Source organism: Pezoporus occidentalis, unplaced genomic scaffold (genome assembly GCF_034315485.1).
Source record: "Pezoporus occidentalis ecotype Australia unplaced genomic scaffold, CSIRO_AGI_Poc_V1 ctg195, whole genome shotgun sequence".
NCBI lineage: Eukaryota > Metazoa > Chordata > Aves > Psittaciformes > Psittacidae > Pezoporus > Pezoporus occidentalis.
The window spans coordinates 1,213,447-1,233,608 of record NW_026913800.1 but is presented as its reverse complement, the minus strand read 5'-3'; the positions used below and the strand labels follow the sequence as shown (position 1 = coordinate 1,233,608).

Below are 20,162 nucleotides of genomic sequence, written 5' to 3'. Positions count from 1 at the left end.
GGGGAAGGGGCTGTCTCTCTTTGAACATTCACTCTCAGCATGAAAAACGCAGGTTCAGTGTCTGCTTGAGGGGATTCAAGCCCCCTCCATGACTTCTTTCTTAGTTCTTCATTGCTAACTGCCATGCCATTGAATATTCTGGGGTGCCTACAATCCTGTTGCTGCTGTTCCATTTAGCATTAATAATTAAATCTGGACTGAGCTTCAGATATCTTCCATCCTTGAGGAGTGCTCCAGGCTGAGAAACATTCACGTCCTTTGTTGAAATGACTGCTCATATATTTTCCACACATTAAGACTGTGCCAGGCAGAGGGACTGAAAGTGGCCCACTTTAGAGTGACTGTCTCATGGTAAGGATGCTAGTCTAGAAGGGATGGTAAACATGACTTTAAATCTAGTTTCTGCTTCATTTGCACTAAACTACAAGCTCTTTGTTTTACTCTAAAAACTAGCACATTTAAATTTGTTTTGACCCAAGTCAGGCCCTGGTTTTAATTCCTCCTCCCCCCTTTGCTTTTTTGTCTCAGCAGGAAGCTTGAGAAGTCTCACTCCCCTTTCATTAGTTGCAAACATAATGATAACAGAACTCTGAGCCAATGAACACCTCTCACTTGGCTTTGGAGTTTATTCATCCCTAAGGTATAGCTATTATTTTGTAATTGGAAGCACCTTCTAGGTATTCTTTTATCAGTAGTGTAAATAGATACTTACAGCTCTGCTACTATTTCCTTGTGAAGCTGCCTTAGCATTAACAGCTTTTATCTTGGCTCAGCTGGTTGCAGGAGCTCTGGGGCCCCTCCCTTGCAGGACATAGTTTCATCCTGACCGAAACCAGCATCCTACACAGTCTTCACTTTGTCTCTAGAGCTGACAGGTGCTGCACCATTTTTCTTCCCACTCTGCAGGAAGAGATCATGATCTCAATTATGTAAAACAGTGGATGGATCATACATATCATGTACTGCTAAAGCCATGACCTAGTATGTACAAGGCTTCTAGACTTTACAATTACAAAATGAGCTAATTAGAACTGGCTAATATATCCATGGCTTTATTTCACAAGCTTCAAAAGAGACTTTCCCCCTTTCAAAAATCTTTGTATTTGCCATCAATATTTTCATTAAAATGCTTCGCATTTATTAAATTGAAACCTGACTTTCCAAATGGAGTCTGTGAGTACATGAATCAATGATTTTGATGAAAATAGGAGAGTCTGGGGATTGGCCTAGTGACAGTGGTACAGGTAAGAAGTTTATCTGAATGCTTTAGGGCATGCCAGCACAGTGAGTGGCTGAGGCTGCAGGTAAAGGCATTGGACAACAGCTATGGTGAAGAGGTGCAATGCAGAGTCACAGCTAACATCCTCTTTCTTGTCCCCTTTATAGAAAAAGAAATTGTAAAGTCAAGCTGCAATCTACCCTACATGTGCCACAGGATCCTTCACGTCAGCTTGGGGTGTAAACCCATGCTGGGCCAGCTAAAACAGTACAAATTTCCATTCTTTCTAATGACACATCACTATCAATATTTAAAAAAACACAAATAACAAAGATCTGGTCAATTGTTTTTGATTAGTTTCTCTCATGGTTTGTTCTCTAGTGAAAAACTTGAGTGACTCCTTCCTGGCTAGAAACAGCTGAGGCAGCAGAATTAACAGCAGCATTGACTGCATTACCTACAACATTATTGCTATGCCAGCCTTAGAGCAAGGAAATACTTCGTAAGGGTTTCTTCTCCTTTTTCAATGGAAGATGATTAGGCAAACAGGAAGAGCAAGGAAAACAGCAGAGAAACTTGCAGGAAAGCAAACATAAGACCAGATGTGGGTTTGAGTTTCTGAAGATATCTTTATTTGAAGAAGGAGCAACAGGATTGGAAAGGGTTTGGTCTCTGAACTCCAGTGACTCCTTGGGGATGGCTATGATATGCTGAAATTACTAAGAACTCTGAGCCAGCACAGTTTCCTTCGTACCAGCCCACTCAGGGACTTGAAATAATGTTTTTGTCAGAAGCAAAGCACAGAACTGAAAGAAAGAAACACAGTATGTCATGGAAATGTCATAACCTTCTACCTGATTCTTTCTGCAGTAGCTGTTGGCACAGTTTTGTTTTCTCTGTTATGAAGCAGAATTAAATAGAGTTAGTGCAGGGGGTATAATCAACACAGGAACTGAAGTAGGAAGAATAAAAGGTGGCATCTGCACTAGTAAATTAAACATGGTCACAGGCACTAGAACTTGATCATCAATACTGTGAAATTGTTAGAACAGTCCTTCCCATGGTTTTGGGCAGAGGCTAGCTTGCCATCTCCCATGCGTGTCCTGCAATTAGACCTTTCCCAACAGGTAGTCTACATACAAACTCCAGATTTTGAACAGAGCTCTATGGCTGTGGGGCCTTCTGGGCCAGTTGGCCTCACCATCTGAGAACTGCTTGGGCCTGCTTAACTCACTGGTGTAGGCACAGCCACAGAGAATTCAGGGCCCTTCACATTCTTCTTCGACATAAGCAATAAAGTCACATCTTTGCTCTAAATGTATCTAACAGCATCTTGAAAGGAGTTATGATTTTTCCTGATTCTAGTGCTCTCTCTGAAGTCATTCAAAATCTCCACCCTCCTGATGACAAAGAGCTTTTAAAGAAAATAATAATAATAAAAAAAAGCCATTTTGCATCCATTTGGTTTAGCTTCTGTTGGTGTTTGCCCTGACATATTTTCAGAGAGAAACCAAAATCCCTCTTCACCTTTGTTGTGTTCAACTAGAGAACATGGAAATGCTTAGCGACCTCACAAAAGATGGAGCGCACTGTTAAAATATTTCAAATAGTCTCTTCCATGCTAAATGATAGAAAAGCATTTTTTTTCTTTCCTACTACTGGCTATTCAAGTTCTCATTTCTGTTATGGGTAGAAAGCACCTCCTAATTTCCAACTCATGTATCTTCACAGCTTGAACAGGAAAGCCACCCTGCACATACAGCATTTCCTGCAGCAGCAGTTTGCCCAGTCACACAGACAGCCCTGGATGCTGCAGCTGTGTCTGTCTTAGGAAATAAAACAGGCTATGGCTGTCCTTTGGAACTGGTGAGCTGGCACCATTCATCAGCTAAACTCTTTCACCCTCAGAAACAGAGTAGGTACATCCAAAATGCCTAATTCCCTTTCCACAGTCTCTGGTCTGTGTTATTTCTCAAACTGCTTGGACATGGAAAGATGCAGTTAGACCAAAACCATGCCAGGGAGCGTGCTAACAATTGAACATGGTGGGTGGCCTCATTTGTTTACCAGCACAGCTATAGCCTTGGACTGTGATTTGAAAGAATGTTTACTGAGTTGAACATCATAGTTACCAGATGAAATATTTTTCTGTGTCACTGGGATCCATAGAGTGAAACCTCTTCCATCAGGACTGCTCTCCTGCTCTAGCACTTTTCTTCAAGACCAACCCCACGGTGACCAAGCAGCATCTTTAAAAGAAAATATGTTTATGGAACAAAAGATTTCAGAGACAATCTGAAATATAACACATACATGTATATTTTTCTGAGGATAGGTAGGACTAAATTCACTTCAGGCAGCTGAAATTTAAAATTCTAATTAGTTTTTTTCTCTGTGTAAATTATTTTTGAACATGGCAAAAAATTTTGAACATGGCCATTCACCAGTTCCAGTAGCAATGATTTCCACTGTTTAACTACATCAACAGACTCTAGAGTGCAGTTGTTCTGATCACATACAGGCACCTACTTTAGGATGAAACTAATTATTCTCCAGACTTCTTTGACTGTAACAAATACAACCCCACTTATTCTCATGGGAGATTGGACACCTAACTTTGATGTAGATACAGACTGGTAGATATCAAAAACACTTCCCTGGCTTTACAATATGCCTGTTAAGCTGAGATTGAATCCCATCCGGTCTATGGATTTCTCCTGTTCCTCAGAAACAGCATTCAGTATAAACTGGACAGCGTCATGTAACTCCACTTTGACCATCCACTGGGAACTTCACTGGATCTTGAGAAGCCTCTGTGGGATTAGCAATGTGCAGTACAAGTTTGAACTTCCAGTTTCAGAGCACCCAGAAGCGAGTGTGCTGCTTGCTGGGCCATGCCAGGGCCTTGCACTGGAGCGAGTTCTGAACTTGTGTCATTTGGGGAACCTGAAACTCCCTTATGTATCTCCTCTAAGTCTGAATTTTGTGCAATAATAAAAAGGACTTCAATACAAATAAAACATTTAACATAAAAGGTTTTATTTCATTGGTTTTGCACAGCTCTGTAATATCTTCATATTTATTTTGATTCAGCTTATCAGTGGTTCATAAACACAATTCCTTCTTTTCATTAGACAAAAAATAACCTACTTAGAAATAAAAGACACTGGTGCAGGACTCTCCTTAATTCTCCAAGGTATAAATGCACATTTACATTGTGCTTTTTGAATATCAATGTCTTTCACTATAGGTTTATCCCAGGAAAGTGATATTACTATTTAAAGGATTGATTGTACCTTCTCTATATTTTGCTTGTTAGTTCATACTATGGCTAGATCAAGACATGATTAGTGCAGAGCTGACTATGATTTAACTTAGCCAAAGGTCTTAAGTCAAGGTAGAACAAAGAAATGTCCTCCTTCACCCCATTCTAACGATTCTATGCTTCTATGATTGTCTGCTTTAGCAATCCTGTCAGAAATACTTTTCTCTACTTTTAATTCTGTGCTGTGACTCAGAGGTGTATTTTCATGCTCAACACAGAAGAGACACAGTTTGGAATGCTACGCTTAAGAAGACAAAAGTGATAAACAGGTTAACTACACAGGTAAGTAGTCAGCCTGGTCTTGGCAAGAGCAGAATTAAAGGATCAGTTGGGCCAAAACAAACCTCGCTTTGTTCATTAGTAATGCTGACAATCAGACAGTTGTGAAAAATGGTTCTTTGCCTGCAGACTGAGACTGATAATACAAACAATAAACACATTTGAATTTTTGTCACAGATTCTGTTGGATGATCTCAGGGAGAGATAAATACTGAACACCACCACAGTGACCATGTGGCAAATGAACAGAGAGGAGTAAAAAAGCAGGCCATTCTGGCTAATAGGATTTATAAAAATAATCTGCTGGCAAGATAAAAAAATCTTACAAATTCCTCTCTGCTTTTGTCACAGTAAACCAAATAATCTTCTCAGAACTGTGAATAAAAGTTCCTCCTTAAGGCAGAGAACATTCCTTTGCAGTGCCATGGTGAAAGAAGTTCTCTGAACTTCTGAGAAATCTGGGTTCCTATTTCTCTGTTCTTTATTTTCATTGTTCCCTTGTCAATTGACTTGCCTTATAATGCACAGTTATATAAATAAAGGTGGCTCATCTGTTACTTGAGTCAGGAGATGGGGTGTAAATTGACAAGTTCATGCAAAAAGCCCACAGTATCTGCACTTTTCTGAAAGTGCTTTTGTAGTAGGAGAAAGAACAGAAAGGAGGAACTGATTGTGTTTAGATGTGTAGGTGGGAAAAGTATTTTAGACGAGGTGAGAGGCTAGAAGCTGTCAAAAAACTGAGAGTAGGAGCAGATTAGACAGGAGATACGCCAGGTATCAAGGCAAGTTGAACCAATTTATAAAATACACTTGTAAGTAGTATTTGAAGTAAACCAAAAATATTTTCTAGAACCAATATTTCAGAACCATTTGCTTAATTAAGTGCATTTCTTTGACTAAGTTTAGGTTTCTCTAGTGCATATCACTACTGAGGTTATATAAGACCAAACTGAGAGACAAAGCCTCTGAAATAATGGAGTGAAAACACAAGGAAACAGCAAAATGAGCAAGGTAGGTATCTGCAGTATCTGCCTGCGAGATGTGAGAGAGCTTTTTGTATTTACCTTCTCAGTCATTTCCGAAAGAAAGAATCAACACAGCTCATAATGAGATTAGTCCGTTTGGTAAGGGGGGGGGGGGGGCGGCGGCGGCAAACACTGAATAAACAACCCAGATTTAATGCCGATCCCGCTTTAACCAGCACATTTCTGTCGGTTACCTAACATCAGTCCTGGTATTATGAGTAACAAGACAGCAATGTCCAAGCCCAGATACACATTTCAAATTAAATTAAAACATGACGTGCATCTAGAATTACTGCAATTGAGGCACAAAAGAAGGGACAGCTGAACTTGTAGAGGTTTGAAATAGAGGACTTGGAAAAAAAAAATTGCAAAAAAAATAAAATAGGAGTTTGTCATTCAAATTTAATAGGCTCAGAGTTTATACCCATGACCTTGGTATTTCAGCACTTTGTATCTACAGAAAGGAAGCATCCTTTCTATGTCTAATTCATACACCAAAAATGGATTCCTCCAAGACTGGATTTTCAGAACTATGAAACTTGTTTTCCATGGGTTTGTGTTTTCTGACAGACTGTAAGTATTGGGTCAACCTTTTCTCCACAACCGTGTCATTTTCACTGTCAGTTTCTTAAGTGGCTTTTCCTGCCCCTCTATACAGCTGCCTGCTTTCAGAAAACTTGTGGGAACGCAATTACTTGGAGACAACTCCCTTTTGGCAAACATAGTTAAATCTGGACAAAGGTTTTGAATGTTAGGCGTAACAGGACAGACGGACACAGTCCAAACACTGACTTTTTGTAAGGAATCAGCTTACAGAGACTGATGCGTGTGTGCATGTGAGTTATGATATAAAGCGTTCAAACACAATAGATACATGACTTAAGAGTCCTGTAGTTTCTACCATAGTTCACAAATACCACATAAAGCAATTGTAGTTGGCAATTCTTTCAACATGAAATTTGTGAGGTTACTACATGTACTAGATCTTTCCATGTAACGTATGGTCCCATCTGAGTTGTCACTGTGACAGCCATCCTACATCTCCAGGAAAACCAAGTCATGGTGAATAAGGGTTCTGAACTCTAGCACTTTCTACTCCAGTGAAATGGTGGAGAAATCCTCCACAGGCAGAATACGCAACAGATGCTAAAACTGCAACTGGGGCTGGACAGTTTATTTGTAATGAGTGCATTTTGGCAGGGACTCAACATTACATATCTTCTGGCACCTACATCTCTATTATGCATGCTGATATTATGTGGGCCCATTGGTTCAACACTGACTCAGAAGGAAGAGTGCCTCAGTCTGAATCACTAATGCCATGTCCTAGAGCACTCCAGTGAAGCTTTGGCAGTGAGGAAGGATAATTACAGTGTGGTTACTATGACTGATTTTTAAGATAGTTTTATGTATACCTCAGGCGTGTCAGTAGGTAAAATGTAGACAGCTTGCTTAGAAATAACCAAGTGTCCCAAATATACTATTTTCTACCACAAAATCGGGCATAGAGCTAAATCCTGTTAGACAAAAACCATACCCTCAATTTATCTTTTCCCCATACATATAATTTACAAAATAATGACTATAAAACTACTGTCCTTTTACACGTTTCTTTTGCCTTTCAATGATAAATAGTGGAGAGCTCTATAGAGAATTTGCTTACAACAGAAATACTAGCCTCTGGTCTGTTTTTCCTGACTGTGAAAAGCTGCTGAACACAAAGGTGTGACAGGGGTATCAGCCTCACAACATCAACAGAATTTTAATAATGATGTTTTGTGGCCAGACAGCCCAAGGTCTAACTATCTTGGTGTTGAGGGGATATCTTCACAACCTATTCAGTCTAAGACACACCGAAGCAAAGCTTTAAGACATTTGCAGTGTTTACTACTTGTCTTGCATGTTGTCACATGCCTCCTAATACAAGCCATCAAGGAAATATTGATGTTGGAAATATCATTCAATATGAATGTGTCCACGTGTTCAGCATCTATCAATTTTTATCCCTTCCTCAAATAGAGTCTCAGTTTTGTTTCTCTCTTTCTGTTCCTTGCACTCCTCAGGTCTCTTTCCATTGCCTTTCTTTTCCTTCAGCAAACCTGTTCTTCCTACATCTTGAGGATTTTAGGGTCTTGTTCCTTCTGTGTGTTAAAATAATCAAAGAAAGAGTTAGGGCCAACATTAGTCTTGATTAGATTAATGGAGCATGGACAGTTTACACATCTCAGTGCCATTGTGTCAGGATGTTTGCAGATTCATTCAGATACCACTGTATCAGTTACAGTCAGTTCATGCTTTCAAAGTTATCTCTGCAACTATGAGGACTAGATCCCTTTATTGCTTTTTAAAAGAGAAGGATAAGATTACTTACAATGTGGAAATGCTGTGAAGGCCACATAAGTATGCCCAAACTGGATGCTTGGCTACTTTTACTAATATGAGATAGCAAGCAAATTAACTCAGAACAGCCGAATGGGGCTGTATCTTACTGTTTCTTTTTGGTCAGCCTATTTAGGAATTGTGGTTTCTTCAGTTTTGAACTATTCAACACTCAAAGCCCCGTCTGCAACGAGAAAGGGCTGTGGTTTTTGCTTTCCATCTGCTCTTTTTATTACGGTGGAAAGGCCTAGATATTCTACATTACCATGTGAATTAGAAAGTGATCTTATCACTCTGGCACTGGATTACTTTAGCAGGCTCTAACAAAGACGGACAGCACAACACACGACTAACCCGGGTCACGCTCACCGACCTGAAATTATGAGCAACCCGCTCTCCGGGGGCCAGGACCCGCACTAGCCGCCCCTTGAGCTCTTGTTCCGGTGAGAGGCCGGCAGCACCAGCCGCCGGCCCCAGCCATGCCCAGCGCTGCCTGGGGCCCCAAAACTCAGCTCTGGGGCCGGCGAGGGGCCGGGGCTCAGCCACCCGCCGATGCTTTTCCCATAGCAGCCTCAGGGGCCGCTAAGCAACCCCAGCCCCTGGTACGCCGCCCGCGGCGGGAGCAGCTCGGGGCGGGCCGAACCGGCGGGGCTCGGTGCCCTCTGCGCCCGCCATTCCCCGCCACACCCCCTGCCTCCGTCGCGCCCCGCCCCCGGCACGTGACGGGCGAGCGGTGACGCCGCCGTGGCCCGGAGCTGACACTCGGCGCGGGGCGGGCGGGGAGCGGGAGCAGTCGCGGCAGTAAGCGCGGACTGGCGCGGGGCCCGGGCCTGGCTGAGCCGTCGGAGCAGGTGAGGGGCAGTGCCGTGTCTCTTGGAGCCGCGGCGGGGAGGAGGAGGTCGGCGGCCGCGGGGGAGCGTGGCGGCGGCGGCGGCGCTGGGACAATCGGGCAGCGCAGCGCAGGGAGTCTCTGCGGAGGGCACGACCTCGCCGGCTCCCAGGGGCCCTGCCCCCCCCCCCCCCCAGCACCGCCCGCCCGCCCTCTCCCGGGGATCGTCCCTCGCGCCGCGCCTCCGGTGGGGGTCTGGGCGGTGCCGCCCCGCGGTGCCCCCCGCGGCGGTTTCGCTCCGCAGTCGCCGCCGGGAGCGCCGGGTTGGCGGCGGCGCCGGGAGGCAGGTCTGCACCTGGGCGCTGCCGGGGCCGGGCCGGGCCGGGCCGCGCCGCCCGACCTGCCGTGTGTGCGCAGCGCCGCTCACCTGTGGGGCCGGTGGGGAACAAAGGGGGGAGGCGCGGCCTTCCCCGGGCGGCCCCTGTGACCGGTGTGGGGGGCAACCGTGGGTTATCGTGGGGAGGTTTGGCTGCGGTGGGTGGCACGGGTTTGCTGCCCTCCGTGGAGCCCGGGACTCGATAGAAGCCCGCAGCGGGGAGCAAGTGGGCTGGTGATGTCCCGAGGGGGCGACAAGGTGCGGGAGCTGCGGCGGTGGCTGGAGAAGTTGTCCCGACAGCTGTTTGAAAGGCATAGCTTGTTCAGTGCTTTGAGTCATAGGCAATTATTAAATGGTTACTTATTATGCCTTTAGTTTTTAAAGGACGTGTGATCCGGGGGAAGCCAGTTTATTTGGAACTGGTGCTCGATTTCTAACCTGTGTTAGTAATCTCTGAGGAAGCAGTAAAGTATTAAGCTGAGACGTTGCGCTTTGTCTCTATTGTTTGCATTTGCATCTTTGCATCTATTTTTACACAACTTTTGCACGCTTTAGATGCATGATTTGCAGACAGCGGTGAGGCCTGGTTGTCTGCGTGAAAGTATTAGCTGAGAACTTAGTTGTGATGAATAAAGAGGGGTGCTCCTCATGAAGGAAGGTAGGAACAGAGTCGAATTTTGGCAAGGTTATGGTGGGACCACTCTCAATTAGTGGTCATGCAGTGCAGCTTGAACCCCTAAAAAACTGCCCAGGGAGAAGCAGAATCACAAAATGCAGTGAGCTGCAGTCAGGTTGTCTCATCTGGCCTGAACTGTTAAGAATTTATCCTCATTTAGCTTCAGTAATAGAGTTTATTTCTGTATCAGCACTGCGGAAGGGTTCATTTCAGTGGTGGGTGAAGTTTGATGCTGAAAATGGAAAAAGATTACACAAGTCAACTGCTGCCGCTTTGTAGGACAGCGTGAACAAGGTCACATGAAGAATTTTAAGGCAATTGGTTAATGCCCTTGGTGGCATTTTTAATAGCTTATCATCTGTTTGTATTATAAAAAAAGTAACAATTTTATAGCCATGGTAAGGATTTTTCCGAGAGGAAAATAAAAGAAATAGCAAAATGTCTTTTTAGTACATCTCAAATCTCAATTACCTGGTTCTAGATCAGAAGAAAAAACCGTTTCTGATAGTTTCAAAACATAGATACCAAGCACCTATTGTGTGCCTCCTGATATTTATTTCTGGTCTTGAGTTCTAGGATAATGTTGAAGCTAGGGGTGATTTTATCTAATATGGCATGTATGTATTAGAGTAGATATTAGGAAGAAATATTTTACTATGAGGATGGTGAGACACTGGCACAGGTTGCCCAGACAAGCTGTGGCTGCCCCATCCCTGGCAGTGTTGAAGGCCAGGTTGGACAGGGCTTTGAGCAACCTGGTCTAGAGAAAGGTGGCCATGGCAGGGGGGTGGAACTAGAAGATCCTTTCCAGCCCTAACTACTCTGTGATTCTGTATCACCTTTGGCCATACTTGTGATTCGATGCTTGTACGTGCTAGGGACGTGCTTCTGGAAGACCATTTCAGAGTCAGTTCAGCACATGGCTGTGCAGTTCAGGTGAGTGCTGCCAGGCGGTGATGTGCTGCTGGAGGACATCACAATTAGCTGTCCCATGGGCTGTGCTTAGGGTACAGGCAGTCTACCTTCTGTGGCACAATGGCTGAATTAAAAGAATTCAAGCCAACTAAAACTTAATGGGTTTGGATCTATAGAATCAAGGCAGTGGTAGCTGTTTGCAGACCTGTGGGGTTAATGTTGACTTGCTGAGAAAGGTTCCCCACCTATACCATAGGTATCTCTTGCTTCTCTCTGCTGAGGCAGAGAATTAGAGCCTTGCTTGGTCCTGATGATGTGATCTGTTTGTAAAACTGTTATAGTGTTCGGGCCAAATACAGAACCCAGCCTGTCTCTTTTTGATCGTATGCTCAACATTACCAAATGTTTGCTATTGACTTGATAATTTTGCAGCTTGGATGAAAGAACAAAAATCATGCAGCTTATTTTTGTTGTTTCATTCTTTTGTTTTGTTTTGGAAAGATATGAGGTTGCAAAAGTGGATAGAGGCATTTTTGTAGCTACTGTATTTTATTTGACTTGTATTTATCAAAATTCCGTAGGTTTTTTTTAAAGCATAAAATGCAATTTACAGAATCCGTCTTGAAGCTATGTTAAACATGCATTCTCAATAAATAGTTATATGGAATTGGCAAAAGAGAAATGAAAAAATCAAGCTTTTAAACACTTGGTATCCCTGTGGAAAACCACAGGCTTTTGTTCTCTTTTTGGTTTCTGTATGGGAGAAGGAAAAAAAGAGTGTAAATGGGTCCTCGTCCTACATTTCAGCTTCCAAGGTAGCAAACCTTAGAGGTATACTGAAACTCAGAAATGCTCACGTTTTTCCTGTATATGACCTTGAAGCTATGAAAGGGGCTGGTAGCAGCTTTTGAAGACATGTTGGAAGGAGTCAGGTTTAGTAACAAGGAAAAAAATAACATTCACGTGGCAGAGGTTCCAGAACTAGGAAGAGAGTGGGAATAGCTGCCATTTGTTCATGTTTACCTTCTGTGACAATTGCTAAACAACTGCAGGGCTGTGCTTAAAATATCTATTTATGTAGAACAGTAGGCAAGCAAGTTGTTTTGTACTGTGGCTGTAAATAGACTATAATGCTGTGAATTTTGATGTGCCATTTTATGGTAGAGAGAGTAAACACCAGAAAGGAGCACCAGAATTCATTTCTGCTGCTTTGTCTTCCTACTGTCAGCTTTGCTGAATGTGGTATCATCATTCCTCCTGACAAGTCCTTGATAAAATTGTAAGTCTGACCTTGTGATTGCATTTAGAGTCTTGTAAATGAGGGTAGCTTTCAAGTTACCTGTAGGAAATGCTTCTTGGAAGGAAAAGAAGATAAGACTGGGAGAGAGACGCAGTTTTAAGATGAGGACTTCTGTCTTGGCATCATACTTGAGCTTTTTAGCTTCTTTTTCTATGTGGGAAATGTTATGTGGGAAATGCATTTTTTTTTTATAAGACTCAAACCAAATAGCAGAAATAGTGAAGGAAAAATTGAAAAACTGTTAGGCTTTCTGCTTCAGCTCTCCCCAGAAGTCCTTTTTTGTTGTGGTTTCTGTCCATAGCCTTGTTGAGGGTAGCTGAGTTCACTTGCATGTGTGTACCTGCATGGAATTGCATTAGTTCCACTCTGTGGCAGGGTAAATGCTACAGATCTCATCACAAAGTCTTAACTTGCAGAGCTGCAAGTTCCTACATATTTTTTTCTCATTCATGAAACATGCATTAAAAAAAAAATTAATTTGTTGATCTTTATAAGATTAAATGTGACAGCATTTTACTTGAATTCTCCCAGGTTCTGTTCGAATGCTAGAGATTTTTCCCTTGCATGCTTTTTCAAAATCAAGAAACCATATCTTTCATGATAATGTACTGTGTTGTGTTTAGTGTAAGTTGGCAAGACTGATGCTTATGCACTCGTGAATAGTGACATTGATGCTATATGGTTAGAGAGAACTTGTAGTTCACAGGTGCAGATACAGTGGTGGTTGTCTGGATTAGAAAATGCTAAAATTATATTTCAAAACGTTAATGTATTATTTATTAATCACTTTTGTTTTTGATTCATAGTCCTGTTTCATTTTTTTTTTTTTTTTGTGTTTTCTGTTGTAGCCCTTAAAGTCTTGGTTAATTCAGGTTTTCTGTAAGGTAAATACCCCAAAAAGCTCATTTAAGAGCAAAGTAAATATGCAGAATTTAAATCACTGAAACCGAAGTATCTTAGAAGCGTTGAGTACTTTTATCTCATGCTACTGTGGTTATAGATAAAATTCTATGTTGTAGTTATACTAGCAATTTAAAGAAATAAATCAGAAAGTTATTATACCACCTGTTTTGTGGACAATAGCTAGGCGCAGAGGCAACATGATCTGCAGCCTCTGACAGCGTGCGTCAGGTATCTCCCTAGTCAGCTCCTTCTCTGGCTTGGTGAAGGTTAGGAGGCTCTGTAAGGTGTGCAGCACGTGCACCTGGGCCAAAGACTGTCAGGCTGTGCTAAACCTGATTATTGTGGTGTAGCATTGGAGGAAGATTTAAAGGATTTTGTATGGAATTCTGAGGACTCTGAAGGGACTCTAACTGAAAGAAGAATCAAAACAAGTAAATAATAATATTCTTCTTGTGAATATTTTGATTAAAACCAAAGTAGTAACACGGTTCCCTGAGGAAATTAAGCCTGTGGGTAAGTAGGAGATAGACTCAGACTAGTCAGCCCCTCCCCCCAGGCCCCTGATGATCAATTGAAGTTATTTAGTAGCAGAAACAGGCTTAATGAGCCACTGGATAGCAGGAAAAATGTGTGAAAAGGAGGGTTAAATCAGTGACTGAATTGTTCTACTGACTTTCTGTTTCATTGATGAGAAAAGTATCTGAAAAGTCTTGCAATTTCTGTTGATTAATTAGTCTGTTGGTGTAAATTGAATAGGCAAGGTTACAAGTTTATTTTTTTAAATTATTTTCCTCTAAAGGGCTCTTAAACGATTACTTCATTACATATATATGTATGTATTTTTTCTCTTACAGCTCTGATTGTTAACAGCAAAATAACGCTTCTGAAACAGAATGTGGCTTACCTTTTGCCTGAGAAGGTGAAATCTTTTCAAATAGAAATGGCTGATAAAGGTGGGAAGATCCTTCCAGGACAGTTGTACATTGAAGTGGAGTACGACTATGAATATGAGGCCAAGGACAAGAAAATTGTGATTAAGCAAGGGGAGAAATACATCTTGGTGAAAAAGACTAATGATGATTGGTGGCAAGTCAAAAGAGATGAAAATTCCAAACCCTTTTATGTGCCAGCGCAGTACGTGAAGGAAATACCACGGAAAGCACTGATGCCACCAGTTAAACAGGCAAGCATTCTGCCAAATAATGCTTTGAAGTTGACACATGGATTACAGAGATCAACAGAAAATGTGAATAAGTCACCAGAGCTTTCTAGTTTTGGAAAATCTTCTCCAGTTCAAGTGTCTTGCTTAGTTCGAGATGCCAATCAAAACCTGGGACCAAACAATAGTCAAACTCTTGGTTTGAGTCTGGACCTTACCCAAAACAATGGAAAACCTAACAATGAGTTGCAATCTCCCAAGGTTTCTAATCAGTTTAGAACCATCTCTATGGGTCATTTCCTGTGTCCAGAGTTTTTGGAAATAGAGAAGACCAGCTTTTTGCATGAACAATCTTGTGATTCAGCAGGAGAAGGCTCAGAAAAAATTCACCAAGATTCAGAGTCTGGAGATGAACTCAGTAGTAGCTCCACAGAACAAGTGCAGGTAAGCTAAAAAAAAACAACAAAATAGTCCCTGTAAATTTGTGTGTGTGTTTTTTTTGTTTTCCTCCCCCTTTTGTGTCCTTATTGCCATAATTACTTGCTACTGTTTTCAGAATTATTCCTAATAAAATCGGCTTGTTTAAGTAAAAATGTCTTATCAGCATGAACTGGTTATAAAAGTCTAAATAGTTGATGTTCATAACTCTATTTCTTGCAGAAATACTTTGCTTGGGGATTAATTCCATTTATGTTATCCCATGATTGAATGTTACAGAAATACTTTTGTTCGTTCTTTATTAAGATTGTTTTGAGATGGCACTGAATTTGGGTTACGTTTTTTTTTCCAGAGGAAGGGAGCCTACTTCTGTAACTCCTCACATTCTGCTTGTTGAGATAATAGTGCTAGTTATTGTCAGTTTTTCCTACGTATGTGTGTAGATAGCTTGAGAGTTGTAAATTGATGTATTAGTGGGTTTAAGAGTTTAAAAATGGTACTTAAGATTTCTATGGAGTTTAATTTCTGGCTTGAGTATTTTATGTATGAACTCTTCTTATAATCAGTCAGCCTTGCCAGTGCTGCTTCTCATGATTTTACTCTGGATTATAACTCAAAACATGTGAGTTTGTTAATTAATATGGAAAAATCTCAGGAATGATGTACTCCCACTTTAGGCTCAAACTGAGCATTGATGGCCTTTTTCCTTAGTAAGGAGATTTCTCTCACTGCTTTAATTTTTTTTCTTATTCTTTTACAGGCCTCCCCTACCCCCAATGAAAGATTAGCACTCTGCCTTAGATAATCAGGTCATTTCTGGTAATTAGTCTATTGTAATCCAGGTTGGTTCTTGAACCAGCAATGTATGGGTACATACACATAATAATATTGTATGTCTGTATACAGATAATGTCCCCCACTGAGACACCCCCACTCGCCATCTTTGTCTAGGGAGATACTAAATTAGTTAAATTCTAAGGTTAAAAGCTCCCTAGGCTTGAACATTTTTACTCTGTAATGTGAAACTGTTGTTGCTTGGGTACAAACTGATCCTTAAAGTAAAATCCCCCTTGTCAGCATATATTCAGAGTGTCAAAGGCACTCACTCAAGTGCGCTATTCAAATAAAAGTTGATGCTAACTATAGAAATAAAACTTATCATGCAGACCTGTGAATCAGTACTTTGTTTATAAGGCACAATTAAGAAAAAGCTGCTTAGTTAATTAGTGTGGGAAGATCTTAAAGATACAGTATTGATTGGGTGATTTATATAGTCTTGAACTGTATGAGCTCATATATTTTTATTGAAATATTCAGAATCAGTAGTTTTTTCAATATTCTGCTCTACTCTTGGCCTTATTCTGGAAATTCAGAGGTTCTTTAGCTATAGGACTTCATAGAATCATAGAATAGAATCATAGAATAGTTAGAGTTGGAAAGGACCTTGAGATCATCTAGTTCCAACCCCCCTGCCATGGACAGGGACACCTCACACTAAACCATGCCACCCAAGGCTCCTTCCAACCCAGCCTTGAACAGTGCCAGCGATGGAGCATTCACAACTTCCCTGGGCAGCACATTCCAGTGTCTCACCACCCTAACAGTAAAGAATTTCTTCCTTATATCCAATCTAAACTTCCCCTGTTTGAGTTTGAACCTGTTACCCCTTGTCCTGTCACTACAGTCCCTAATGAAGAGTCCATTCCCAGCATCCTTGTAGGCCCCCTTCAGATACTGGAAGGCTGCTATGAGGTCTCCATGCAGCCTTCTCTTCTCCAGGCTGAACAGCTCCAACTTCCTCAGCCTGTCTTCATACGGGAGGTGCTCCAGTCCCCTGATCATCCTCGTGGCCCTCCTCTGGACTTTTCCAACAGTTCCATGTCCTTTTTATGTTGAGGGCACCAGAACTGTACACAATATTCCCAAGTGAGGTCTCACGAGAACAGAGTAGAGGGGCAGGATCACCTCCTTCGACCTGCTGGTCACGCTCCTTTTGATGCAGCCCAGGATACGGTTGGCTTTCTGGGCTGCGAGCGCACACTGAAGCCAGCTCATGTTCATTTTCTCATCAACCAACACCCCCAAGTCCTTCTCCGCAGGGTTGCTCTGAATCTCTTCTCTGCCCAACCTGTAGCTGTGCCTGGGATTGCTCTGACCCAGGTGTAGGACCTTGCACTTGGCATGGTTAAACTTCATGAGGTTGGTTGGCATCAGCGCACCTCACAAGTGTGTCAAGGTCCCTCTGGATGCCATTCCTTCCCTCCAGCGTATCAACTGAACCACACAGCTTTGTCGCAGCTCAATCCCACTGTCCATGTCATTGACAAAGATGTTGAACAAGACTGGTCCCAACACTGATCCCTGAGGGACACCACTCGTTACTGGTCTCCAGCTGGACATTGAGCTGTTGACCACAACTTTTTGCATGCAGCCATCCAGCCAGCTCTTTATCCACTGAGTGGTCCACCTATCAAATTGATGTCTCTCCTATTTAGAGACAAGGATGTCGTGTGGGACAGTGTTGAACGCTGACTCGCTCATGTGTCTAATATTTGTATTTTTATGTCAATTCTAACAACCCTCCCAAATAATAAGGAATAAATAGGATTACTTAATTTATTTTTATAATTTATTTCTTATGCTGTATGAAGATTGATCAATTTTCTTTCACCTTCTGTACAGTAGTGTCTTATCTCACTGTAGTAGATATGAGCCACTTGAAACTTGGAACGATAAAATCATTATTAGGTGTTTTTTTTAGTAGCATGTGTAGTAGCCCATCTATGCCATACTAATCAATTGCCACACAAATCATGAAAATACTAAGAAATGTTTAGAATGTATCCTACTTTAAACAGTTCACCACACTAGAGTTTATATTGTATGTTAAGATGGTTCCTTCCGTTGTGTTCACTATAGGTCAGTGCATCTCCTTCTGTAAAGTAGATGAAATTAATGTTACATGGGTGTCTTTTGTCAAACAGTAAGAAATAGATTTTGTGACTGCTGTCACAGTGACATTTACTCTTTTCACCTTTCTCTTTCCTCTCACCCTCACAAACATATTTGACTCAGTGCTGCAGTTCACAAATAAGTTTGTGTTTGTGTGGGGCAGCCATGCACGTATCTGTAGGCTTCCCTGGGTTATGGAAGGTCTGAAGATGGGAGTTTTCACAGTGCTTAAAAATTTCAGATCCTAAAAATTGTACATTTCGGCTGTGGAAAAAGCGTGGCAGTTTGACTGATGTCACTGAATAATTTGCCATTATTGTGGTCTTGGGTGACAAGAGTGCGGGCGCTTACTGTGATTTTAAAACTGTGAAGTAACTTAATGCCATCGTGTGCAATCACAGGCTTTTTAAATACAATGAAAATGTTTGACATTTAGTAACCATAGGGATTAGGGCTGTAGTAGCACTGATGTCACCGTTAGCTCAGTCGAGATATTTGTAGTGCTAGCCTTCTCACTGGAACAGCCTTGTGGGTTTTTTAGAATTCTTTCCATAATGAGCATTGTTTAGTAGAAATCAGCTGTGCAGAAATTAATGGCTCAGAAAGCTGTTTTTATTGCTCTTAGTCTGTAGTGAGAACATCAAGTTCCTGGCTTTCACGCATAAACAGGATTTCGCTTCACAAGGCTGACTGTGGTTCTCCCTCCCCTGCCTGCTGTGGAGATCAGTTTATGCACTCTGCATTATAATAAACTCTAAGCTACAGGTGTTTTCCCTTAAATTTGTAAGATTAGAAGCTAGGATAACCTTAATAATAATGTCTTTGTGTATGTGGTTTTGGGGAGGGGGGTTTAAAGCTGCTAGTATTCAGCTTTAGCCCAACCTTCAGTGTATTTTTGGTATCCTGAATAGAAATATATGAGATGAAGAGAAGTGTTTCTGTGATGAGGTTCTTCTACGAGGAGGTTACATTATTTATTCTCTGAAGATTATCTTCCTTCTCCTTTCCAGTAATGAAATGCAGGTTCTGCAGCTGTACAGTCTCTAGCTCGGGGTCACTGTCTGTGGAAATACTGGAAGATCCAGAGCTTCCAAAGTGCTGCATAAAGGAAGAATTTTTTTAGCAGCTGAAATATTATATGAAAGATGTGACAGTGTGAGATGAAGAATTTGCTAGTGAAGATGTAAACAAATGATCTGGTCAAGGGAAAGGTCAGGACTGGATAATGAGTATTGTTGACATTTTACGCAAAAATATTCCAACTACTGGGTGCAACTCTTGTGCATAAGGCATTGTAAGAATCAGGTGACAGTTTATGGACTTGAACTGTGGGAAGGTTGGAGGTAATTAGAGGAGGTAGGGCTTGAGAGGAAACAAGCTCCAATTTAACTGAATTTCAGTCTCTGGTGGAGACAGTAACTCCATGTAGAATTGGAATTGAATGTTCAAGAGTGCGCAGCTCAGCGTAAGAATTACCTGAACAGGAAAGAAAAGTTGAAGCAAAAGTGGAAGACATTAAAAGTGGTCTTGAAAAGGAGCTTTGTGCAGTGTTTGCAGGTAAAATCTACTAATGAGTTTTGAGAAAGAAGGTGTGCAGATGGGGGAAGAGTTGGGTTAGTTCAGAGACCACATCAAGAATGGTTAGGTGTCACCTTTACGAATATGGTGCTTTGGAATGAAGTTGTTAGAGACAGCAATTGAAATCAGCTTTCAGCAATGGTAATGTATTTCACGTATATGAAATAACTTTGTTTCTGGTGAGTGTAACTTCTGTCATTGTAGACATGGAATGTGTTTAAGAATAAAATACATGCACTGTTTTAATGTTACTATTTATGCTTATGAAAAGTTACTTTTAACAGCAGGCTAGTTTTAATCATTATAAATATACACAGTGACCTATTTGCAAAGATTGTTCTCTCTTTCATCCTCTTTAGTAATTCACTATTGCATAAACTGTGAAGCACTAAAGGGGATTATCACTAGGATGGCTGTTTTGCTTTGATTAGCTGAGGAGTAGAGATCTTGCAAAGAGATCTTTCTGCCTTACCTCTGCAGTTTCTGTGGGATTGCCATAACCTTAACTGAGTAAACTCTTTTTATTTTGTGTTTCTGTAGAATATGTGAGAGCATATCTTGTGGAGGTCTTGGTGCTCTTGACACTGTCACTTAGGTGAAGGACTGGTGACAGATCATTAGTGTTAGGCTGCCTTGCTGGTCAAACATAAAACTTCTAAAATAAATGGCTTTTACATTGCTTCTATTATAAGAAATTTCATGCTTTTTTTTTTTTTTTTTAGTATTTTTTTTTTCTTCTTCCCTTTTCATTCATTTGCCCAACAAACCTGTGTCTTTCATCCTGGTAGAACCTCTTACTAGCTCAAGCA

The 20,162-nt window shown here is 41.5% G+C and overlaps 1 protein-coding gene and 1 long non-coding RNA gene across 15 annotated transcripts in view; one reads left to right on the top strand and one right to left on the bottom strand.

The window, feature by feature from the left end:
- Nucleotides 1-991: 991 nt before the first annotated feature.
- On the bottom strand, nt 992-8,848 carry LOC134162955 (uncharacterized). Its single transcript, XR_009964502.1, has 3 exons — nt 8,582-8,848; nt 3,352-3,468; nt 992-2,025 (listed from the first exon to the last, which is right to left on the bottom strand). It is a non-coding gene; the product is annotated as an uncharacterized LOC134162955 (long non-coding RNA).
- Nucleotides 8,849-8,994: 146 nt separating this feature from the next.
- ARHGAP12 (Rho GTPase activating protein 12) overlaps nt 8,995-20,162 on the top strand; it is an 80,745-nt gene continuing 69,577 nt past the window's right edge. For all 14 annotated transcript variants that reach the window (XR_009964506.1, XR_009964505.1, XM_062617406.1 and 11 more), the window contains exons 1-2: nt 8,995-9,078; nt 14,081-14,829. Coding sequence is in view for 12 of the 14 variants with exons in the window: in XM_062617406.1 (XP_062473390.1) it covers nt 14,167-14,829 (663 nt within the window). In the remaining 2 variants the exon portion in view is untranslated. The remainder of the gene's footprint in view (nt 9,079-14,080; nt 14,830-20,162) is intronic.